This window comes from Prorops nasuta, unplaced genomic scaffold (genome assembly GCF_024137725.1).
Source record: "Prorops nasuta isolate Cenicafe-Biocafe unplaced genomic scaffold, Cenicafe_Pnas_1.2 PNAS00073, whole genome shotgun sequence".
Taxonomy (NCBI): Eukaryota; Metazoa; Arthropoda; class Insecta; order Hymenoptera; family Bethylidae; genus Prorops; species Prorops nasuta.
Window position 1 is genome coordinate 16,444 of NW_027116870.1, and position 10,969 is coordinate 27,412.

Below are 10,969 nucleotides of genomic sequence, written 5' to 3' on the forward strand. Positions count from 1 at the left end.
CTTTATATTTAAAGAAGTACTAAACCGTACAATTTCAAACCAAATTGAGTTCAATTAAAGATCACGCTTCCTTAAAAGAAATTCTGAGAAAACTTAACCCTAACTACGCAAAAACAATCACAATAAACCAACGAATCACCTCCCTGAATCTACCTGCCTGAGGCCTGAACTTCCTAAAGCGTGTTCACTCACGCTCACGAATCACGATTCGAGAAATCGGTCTGAATGTCCTCGAACAGCCCGAGCGAGCCCCAAACCCCCCAAACCACCCGAAAGTCTCGGAGGTCTTGGGATGGCAGACCACAGTTCTCTGCGCGATCGCTTGTATATTATAATCAACCAACTCGTAATCTTCAGGGAAATGGATTTAATGGATTCGTCAGACATTTCGCCTAACAAAACGTTTTTAACATTTTACTGATTTTAACTTTAACTTAGGTGCGTTCCACACTTGGCGTTTGCAACGCTTATCAGCATAAGTATACATATACAATACTATGTATAACTATAGCGCAGTATGCATGACGCATACATGTGGTGGAAGTAGTATTCTGGTGATGTTTGGGAGTATGTATGTATACTTGTATAGTGTATTTTAAACTTTTTCAGTGCCTTTCAGTTTTCAGCCGAGTGGTGGTGACTGGCGAGTGGCCGAATCAGGCCGAGCTGCAGAAAGCTTTACTGTTTTTATGATTTTATTAGCAATCAACAATCATTATCTTTTTTGGTCTTCATTATGTATTAAAACTTGAGTAAAAAGACTACATTTGGTAATCTGATATAATAAATAGCTGTGGATATAACAAAATAAGTGAGTTTTTAAAAGCATTTTTCTCTCTTACTTTCTTACTATACTATTAACTTTTAGAATAAGCTTTGCACGTTCAGTTGGGCGTTGACCGACGCATTCCACATCGATGAATATAATTGTAGAAAGATACCTATTCGTACGTGCATTTAATGCATCGATTAACATAAATAGGGTATCTTTCTGTTTACATTTTTCAAATATTATAATTTAATGTCGAGTCTTCACAGCTTTATGAAGTAAATGACAGTGTTTCAAGTCAATGGGCGTCGGCTCTATTTATAAATTGAAATAGCTTAAATGAGTAAAATTGAGATATATTATTAGTATTTGAATTTTAAATAGGATTTAGAAATTTATCTAACTTTTCTACATTATTTTAAAGAAAACTATACTTTAAATTGACAACAATAACAACATTCTTTTTTTTGTTATTTTTGACCAATTTTCCAAATTTCATATAATTTTTTTACTTTTAAAGAGAAATATTCACTATTATTTATTTTTATATCCATAGAAACATGTGGCTGATACTCTGGTTAGTTTGTTTCAATACTGGGTTTGCCCAATTTCCTCAAGATTCTCAGTACCCACAACAGTCCCCAGGAGAATCAACCAGAGCTCCTTGGTATAATTATGATGACAGAGATCAATCTCCCAATTATGGCTTTAGAAGTCCAACCAATCCTAATGAAAATGTTATAATTAAAGAAGCGTATGTATACCTTAGAATATAAATATTTTTAATTAATAGTAATAAGAAAATAGAATATTTATATTTTAGGACATATTTTGTGGTAGCATCAAAAATGGTTCGACCAGGTCAAATTTATAGAGTTGCTGTAAATGTTCTTCACTCTCCAATTCCTATGCTTATACGTTCATCCATTCAAAGAAATGGTATAGAAATTGCTGCAGATTATCAAGAAGTTAAAGAAGGTATTCCGGAAACTTTGATGATGAGGATGCCTCCTACATCAGTTATAGGCGATTACAAATTAAGAGTTGAAGGAATGTTTAATAATATTAATGGAGGACAGGCATTTTTAAATGAAACAAAACTTATGTTTTCTCAAAGGTCTATGACCATTTTTATTCAAATGGATAAACCAGTATATATGCAAGGGGAAGTGATAAGATTTAGGACCATACCAATTAATACAGAGCTCAAAGCTTTCAATGATCCAGTCGATGTTTTCATCTTGGATCCAAATAGGAGAATAATGAGAAGATGGTTAAGTAGACAAAGTAATTTAGGAACTGTTTCTTTATCATATCAACTCTCTGATCAACCTGTTTTTGGTGAATGGATAATTCAAGTAATAGCGCAAGGTCAAGTAGAAGAGAAAACATTTCAAGTGGAAGAATATTATCAAACAAGATTTGAAGTGAATATTACCATGCCAGCCTTCTTTTTTGATAATGATCCTTATATATATGGTATTGTGCAAGCGAATTATACATCTGGAGCTCCAGTGAAAGGAAATTTAACATTAAAAGCAAGTTTTAAGCCTATTGATAGAACAAGAATGACATCTCTAGTTGAACCAGTAGAAAAATATTTCAATTTTAATGAATATTATCCTGCTTGGTTTAATACACCAGATTTTTATCAAACTTCTGTGCCAGTGATGAGATTTTTTAATGGAACTTATCATTTCCAATACCCTATGAGCGAGCTACTTAATTTTGCTTCTTCTGCTGATGGAATGGAAGTTACAATAGTTGCTACAGTAGGTGAAAGATTTCTAGATGAAGTAATCACAGGATATTCTACTGCTAGAATTTTTAACTCAACTGTACGAGTACAGTTCCTCGGTGGTACTCCTCAAATTTTTAAACCTACTATGCCATTCAACTTAGCAATAGTTGCATCATTTCATGATAATTCAGCTTTACGATCCACTCAGTTATTAGGAGCCCAAATGAGAGTTCGTGCAGATGTTGAAATTAGATCTGGTGGTGTGAGATCCATAAATGAACAATATCTTAGAGTATCCTCTGATAATAGTGCAATGTGGATTATGAATGTTGATCTTAGAAAGCAACTTGGTCTAGAAGGAAATATGGAAAATGCTCACCAAATTCTGGGTGATATTAGCTCCATGAGAGTTCATGCGTACTTTACTGATGGTGAAGGTTACAGTGCCCAGACTGAGTTATTATTACTTCCTCATGAATCCCCGAATCAAAAACATATTAAGATTTCCACTTCCACTGAAAAAGGCAAAGTTGGTGAATACATGGTGTTTGTTGTTCAAACAAATTATTATATTGATACTTTTAATTATATCATTATGTCTAAAGGCATTATTTTATTAAATGGAGAAGACACAATGCAACACAATGTTAAAACATTTGCTATTCCACTTAGCTCTGAAATGGCACCTGTAGCTACTGTTATTGTTTATCATATCGGTAGATATGGAGATGTTACTGCTGATTCATTGACATTCCCAGTTAATGGAATATCGCGTAATAATTTCACTGTTTTTATAAATAATAAAAAGGCTAGAACAGGTGAAAATGTAGAAATAGCCATTTATGGTGAGCCTGGAGCTTATGTTGGACTATCAGGCATAGACAGGTCTTTTTATACAATGCAAGCTGGTAATGAATTAACTTATGCGTATGTAATTTCCAAAATGTCGTACTTTGGTGAGGATACTAATGGAACCCATTCACATGCTTGGCTACATCATGATGGAGACCCAGATGACTTGGTTTACTATCCTTCATCAACTTTTGGTGTTGACGCTAATCGTACATTTGAATACATTGGCTTGGTTGTTTTCACTGATGCGATTATTCATCGACGTTTGGATCATTGTAATCGGACATTAGGATATGGAGAATGTCTTTCTGGCCGTTGTTATAGATTAGAAAAAAGATGTGATAAAGTTTTTGACTGTGATGATGGAACGGATGAGACACGATGTGTACAAGGTAATGCAACCGACTTGATAAACTTTAGAAAATGGCGATTTAATAGAGTGCAAAGACAATATGAAAATGTTTGGCTCTGGAAAGATATTAATATAGGTCCGCATGGAAGATATATTTTTAACGTAGATGTACCTCGAAGACCTGTCCATTGGATGGTAACAGCTTTTAGTGTATCTCCCAGTAAAGGTTTTGGAATGTTACCAAAAGCAATTGATTACATTGGAGTATTACCCTTTTATATTAATGTTGAAATGCCATTGCATAGTAAACAAGGAGAACAAATTGGAGTAAGAGTTTCAGTTTTTAATTACTTGAAATATAATATAGAAGCAATTGTAGTTCTGGAGAGTTCAAAGGATTACAAGTTTGTCCATGTGGAAGAGCATGGCATTGTTCAATCATATAAACCACGTACTTCATTTGGCGAACATCAATTCTTTATTTGGATTCCTGCCCAAGATGCATCGATTGTTTATCTGCCAATTGTACCAGTTAGACTTGGGGAAATCAAAGTTAAAATCTATGCTGCAACATTAATTGGAAAAGATTCAGTAACTAAAACGTTAATTGTAGAAGCTGATGGACTTCCTCAGCATCGTCATCAATCCATTCTTCTAGATCTCAGTAGCCGTGCGTACGTGTTTCAATACATGCATGTTAATATTACGGAAACTCCGATTATTACATATGACCAAAATCGTTACTACGTATTTGGTTCAAATAAAGCAGTTATAAGTGTAGTAGGCGATGTAGTAGGTCCTATATTCCCTACTATGCCCGTTAATGCGACTAGTCTTATGGATCTCCCAATGGACTGTGCTGAACAAAATATGTTTAGTTTTGCTGCCAACATGTACACTACTCTTTACATGAGATTAATTAATCAAAGAAACCGAACTCAAGAAAAGCAAAGCTTCTATTATATGAATGTTGGATATCAACGTCAGTTATCTTTTATGAATTTTGATGGGTCATTCAGCTTCTTCCGAAGTGATTGGAATCAATCAAGCCCTAGTGTTTGGCTGACAGCATTTTGTGCAAGAGTTTTTCAAGAAGCTAGTTTTTATGAGTGGGAAAATTATCTATATATTGATCCGGAAGTCATTTCCCAAGCAGTCTCTTGGGTGATAAAGCATCAAACACCAGAAGGATCTTTCTATGAAGTCAGCTGGTTGCCTGATCGAAAAATGAATAGTTCTTTAAACTATGATAATGATATTATTAAACACAGAAACATAAGTCTTACAGCCCATGTTTTGATTACACTTGAAACTGTAAAGGATTTAACTGGGGGTTTAGGCTCTCAAGTAGCATTAAGCTCGGCAAACGCAGTTAAATGGCTAGAACGTAATTTAAAACTTTTGGAAGATCATGGCAATCCATATGAAATAGCCATTGTTGCTTATGCTTTATTAATGGCCAAAACCTCAACTGCCGAACAAGCATTTAATATTTTATCGAGGCATGCACGTAGAGAGGGTGGACTAACTTATTGGGGAAGAGAAGCTATTCCCCCGCCTCCATATAAGCTAGAAAATCAAAAGCCTTTTCTTCTACCTCGATTACCATATAAATATGATTCGGAAAATATCGAAACAACTGCTTATGCTCTTCTTGTGCATGTTGCTAGACAAGAGACTATGATTGAACCAATAGTGAAGTGGTTAAATTCGCAAAGATTGACCGATGGGGGTTGGGCTTCAACACAAGATACAGTATGGGCTATGAAAGCTCTGATGGATTATACTGTCAGATCAAGAATAAGAGATGTGAGCTCTTTAACTGTGACAGTAGAAGCAACTTCTTTGCCAGGACAAACAAAAACATTATATGTTAATGACCATAATCTAGCTAAGCTGCAAACCTTAGAGGCAAGTAAACTTTTAATAATTAATAAAATTAAAAGAATACACACTCTTTTTTTCTTATAACAAAACTTTGAAGTTATAAAGGGTCCATCGTTTACAGCTCCACAGAGAGTAAAGATGCAATAGAACAATTAACTTTGTAATGATAAAAGCTCTCAAACCTTTTTGGATAAGACCTTTTTTTGCAGTTTCTTATTTGCATTCCAAAAGGTCTTATCCAAAAAATTCATGTTTCTAGTAGTTATTGAGATAAATGTTTTATTAAATGTATGCTATAATGTGTTTCCAATGGTGGATCCTATGTAAAAAGTATTTTGTAATTTTTTAAAAACCTTGAAAACAGATAAACGAGATTCAAGAAAAATGATTAATAAGAATCAATTTTAAATTGTATGCTACTAATTAGACATCATGCAGATGCCAGCAAATTGAATAACAAGTACAGAGAAATACGCTATAAATTAAAATTATTATTATGTATAATCCTGTTTGAAATCAGATTCTATGTTCAATTTGTTGGCACGTTTGTAACTCTTAATAAATACCCTTTGACTGCCATATCATCAAAGATCCTTGTCTGTTTGGAGTTTAACACTGAATTCAACGAACTGAAGATCGTAAAATGAATTTTAAGCAATGGATCGTGGTTAATATTTATATTTCTGGGCCTTTTTACCCTACACTCGTTTTAGTTTCCTTAATTTTCGTTTTACAAAAAAAATTGCAGTATATTAAAACAAGGCATTTTTGCAAATTAATCAATCTTTTATGCAATATGAAAATTAAATACAAATCGTTTTGGAGCATATCTCTTGCTAAATTTAGATTTAATTCTATATAATGAAAACATAAGAATGCAAGCCAAAGAAAACTTTTCCGATTCATGTAGGATTTACAAACCAACGCCTCTGATAAGATTACCAAAAAATTGGGTAGTTTAAGCATATTTCATTGTGCATGAGCACGGTAGTCAAGGGTTTTAAAATTATTTTTTAATAATAAATAGTATGTCGATGATGAGTACTTAAACAACAAATTTTCTCAAAATATTATTTTTTTATGATCTGATTTTATCTCCATTAGTTATAAATACTTTCTATATAAATTATGAAAAAGTTTAATTTTAGATACCGCAAGCATGGGGAACAGTAAAGGTGCAAGCGAAAGGTGCTGGATATGCAATTTTGCAAATGTCCGTACAATACAATGTAGACATTAACAGGTTTCAAACACAACCACCAATAAAAGCTTTTGATTTATATACCAGAGCTAATTTTCATGGAAGAAATCAATCTCACATATCATACATTAGTTGTCAAAGGTATTTTAATTGATGTTCAGTTCCTTTAGTGGTAAAATGAGGCATATTATTAACTCAATTACTCTTATAAATTATCATTGGAAAATGTGTAAATAGGTGGACCAACATAAATGAATCTTCTCGTTCGGGAATGGCAGTATTAGATGTAGCCATACCGACAGGGTATATTATTCAGCAGCAGAATTTAGATCGATATATATTGTCCAAGCAAGTAAGAAATCTTCAAAGAGCTCGTTTCCAAGAAAGAAAAGTTTTATTTTACTTTGATTACCTCGATGAGGAAGAAACCTGTGTCAATTTCACAGTAGAACGATGGTACCCTGTCGCTAATATGTCACGGTATCTTCCAATTCGAGTGTATGACTATTATGCACCAGGTGAGAGTCCTTATTAAAACAAACTATTAACTTACACATTTTTAATTTTTTTAACTAGCTATATTTGACTTTGAGCAAATTAAATTTATAAGTATAATATGTACATTTAGCATCTATTTATATTTAATAAACTCATTTTGAATAATAATGGAAATAGAATGATAAATAGAAGTTTCAAAGCAAGTAATCTGTTATAACAAATTTGATTAAATTAAAGTTTATTAATAAATCTATTCCTTACAGAGCGGTTCAATGAATCTATATTCGATGCATTACCAACGTATACATTAAATATTTGCGAGGTTTGTGGCAGCTCTCAATGTCCTTACTGTTCAATATACAACGCCGCTACTATTTTAGGAATACCAGGAGGTATGCTAATAGCTTCTTCATTATTAGTTTTAGTAATGAAATATTTTCAATTGCCTGAATTTAATGTAGGCTAGTTTAAACATTTATGTTATGAAAAGTGCATGATAACTATTTTAGAATCTCTTAAGAAGCTTTTTATCGAACGAAAAGTTAAGAACCATTTAATGAATAAGAAAGACTTATTGAAATATAAAGCAGAGCTAGAAAGCTATGACTGCATTCCGTGGTACGTACTGAACGCATAGACAATTGAAAACTTTATAAAATGTGTAACTTAAAATAGGCTTTTCGGCACTCTATGCTTTCAATGTGTGAAACGGAATGTGTAGCTTATGTAAACAAGTATTTAAAACTTTTGAGAATGTATCGATTCCGTCCAAACTTTGACATTGTACATATGTTAGATAATAATGTTTTATAGTTAAGAAAAACATTAACTGAGATAGTCTATGCTCTATTATGTTTTTTATTTTTAAAAACAGTGTAGTTTTTTTAATATATTAGCAATAAGAGAAATTTAAAAACACGCATAAAAATGAGAAGCGTATGAGTCTTTGAACGCCTTCATTTAGTATATTGTGCTTTTAAAAGTTAATATTCGACACATTTTAAATAGTTACTAGCAAACTATTTAGACACGATATTTAAATCTGCATATTAAATATAAAAAAAGAATCTCAATCCTTTCACTGCCTTGCAACGTATAATACCGTTCATCCTAGAGTGTATGCTGTGCTAATTAAAATTGTTTATAACAATAAAATAAGTTACATCGGAATTTAAATTATTTACACCATTTATTATACATATCAACCGTTATAACCAAATCACATATAGTAGCAAATTGATGGTTACGCCTACTATACACAAAAGTCAAAATAAAATTTGAACAGCGTTCGTCTATGTAACGTAAATATGCAGTGAAAGAGTTAAAACATGATTTCATGGCCTTATAAAATGAATGCAATGTATTATCTGTACAAGGAATAACTTGTGTTTAAAGTTTAAACTATTTTTACCTAAAACAAGTAGTTATAGAATATTAGATTATTCTTACACTTTTACGCTACTTTGTATGATACTGATAACCAAAAAAATAAACATATTTTGCATCACGTTTGTTGCAATATTGACTTGCAACAAAAATTAATGAATACTGAGGAGACCCGTGTGTGTTTTCGTAACTATTTTAAATGTACACAGCTATTTAAAATTAATTTTTTTTAATAGTTTTTTCTCGGTAATAAGTTTTTCATACAGTTTTTTATCTTTTTATAACATGAAATTTACTACCGTTATGGCACTACTTGCTGATTAGTCCTCAATTTCTGATCAGTCTGGCGAATAAATAAAAGTTCAGTTTTATAGTTCCAATTAAGAGTATTTTAATTTTAAAAAATTCAGTAAGTGAGAAACAACCTGGAAAAATTAGTTTTGTTAAAAAAATATAATAATTATTGAAATATTTTAATTTCAATAAGTTTTCTATCATTTCAATCAAAATATCGACAGTATATCCTTAATTAGAATGTAGTTCCTGAACTGATCAAAACTTTGCTCTGTAGAGATGAAACAGGTGATCAGAAATTAGTCTTTTTTAGTTTATGATAACTTTATTTTATTATAAATTGAATTATTGTTATTTAATAATTGTTTTAATTCTTACATACAAGTTCAATGTTTATCTTTTACTGGAAAAACAAACATTTTGTAATTTCTTCTTATATTTCGATTTAATATTGAGTGTAATATGAAAATTTGTCTTCACTGATCAGAGTCTAGTACCTTGACGGTACACTGTTTTTAAATTATCTATTATTTAGAAATTAAAAGGAATATTCTTATTTGATGAATACCAATGCAAATTACAACTGTATTTGTCAATTTATGTTTTTGAAACGTAAACAACAGAAGTTATTGAATCAAAATATTTTTTGTCTGTACATACACAGTATAAAACTTTCGATGGACCATGTTTTAAATATAAATTCTTTAAAAAGACGCCAGTGAAAAAGTGAATTTTTTTCACGTCGTTTCATTGTTGAGATATAATCATTATTAGTCTAGTAAATACGGTAAAATGAGCTGTAAAATAAGAAAGGACGAAAGCCTTGCTCTTTTATCTCCTTTCATATTTTCTTACTCTACTGGTCACATGCCACCTTATTAACTAAGAGATTAAAAATTCTCTGATAATCTAAAGGTAGTTATAAAAGAAAAATTATTAAATTTATTTGCCAAAAATGATTTGATAGTACACAAATTTAAATTAAATTTCCATTAAATGTTTGACCAGTGAAGTACATAACGGAAACATTTATTAAAAAGAATCCACTAACAATAAACTTGGATTAAGCAGACTAGAGCTTGTAATAATTACAGAAATAATTGTTTTAATTTTATATGTGTAATTTAATATACATTTTAGTTCACATAGCAATACCTTCCCATTTAGAATTTCATCATTATGTACCTGTTAAAATCTTCTTAAGCGCTTATTTAACGTTTGTAATTCTTAGAATGCCGTCCATGCAATGATTTTGCAAAACAAAGAAATTATCAATAAGGTATACAGAAAACTTTTAACATAGATTTTTTAATTATTCCACTATTGTTAAACATTTAAAAGAAAAACGTGAAAAATGTGTTTAGATTTTAATTCTAGAAACAAATTTTTGAACTATATAAGATGAATATAATGTATTTTTATAATATAATTTTTTCTTAAACTAGCTTTTTTAACAAATGTAAAACACGTTTATAGAATATTAATTAATAAAAGCTACCTAAGACCAAAACATTTTCATTTGTAAACCATGTTATGTTTCATTTTTTTGTATTTTATAATAAATGCAATATACTGTTTATGTATATTTGGCAAAAAGACTGTTTTTCAATATATGGCCTGTTCCATACAGCAGCCTATAAGGCAAGTATATTTTATTTTGCATGCTTTTGTAACAGCGTAGTGGGATGATATACACTGAACAGATTATTTACTTAAATATATATATATATATATATATATATATACTAGAGTATTCAATAGTGTGTTAGCGAACATTGTGACAATGATTGAAAGACAAACGAGACCTAGGTCATTGTTAATACAAAATAATCGATAAAACGTAAGAAAAAATGGTTGTGTTCATCTCAATGAAACAATAACAAATTTCGTTTGATTATAAGTAATGGAAACTCTTGGAAATTAAAAGGAAAAGTTTCAGTTATCAGTGATTGCAATCCAATTGTCGCAGCTTGCTCCCGATGAACGCGA

The 10,969-nt window shown here is 31.1% G+C and overlaps 1 protein-coding gene across 2 annotated transcripts; it reads left to right on the plus strand.

Moving 5' to 3' along the window:
* Positions 1 to 413: 413 nt before the first annotated feature.
* Mcr (macroglobulin complement-related) lies at positions 414 to 10,581 on the plus strand. 2 transcript variants are annotated; one of them, XM_066745725.1, is made up of 7 exons: positions 414 to 438; positions 610 to 811; positions 1,326 to 1,523; positions 1,593 to 5,625; positions 6,750 to 6,943; positions 7,040 to 7,320; positions 7,564 to 10,581. In XM_066745725.1, exons 3-7 carry the CDS (start codon positions 1,330 to 1,332, stop codon positions 7,764 to 7,766), a joined length of 4,905 nt encoding a protein of 1,634 aa, XP_066601822.1. In that variant the 5' UTR covers positions 414 to 438; positions 610 to 811; positions 1,326 to 1,329; the 3' UTR covers positions 7,767 to 10,581. The 2 variants fall into 2 exon arrangements, with proteins under 2 accessions (XP_066601822.1, XP_066601823.1); XM_066745726.1 differs by lacking the exons at positions 414 to 438; positions 610 to 811 and adding an exon at positions 902 to 983.
* Positions 10,582 to 10,969: the final 388 nt, after the last annotated feature.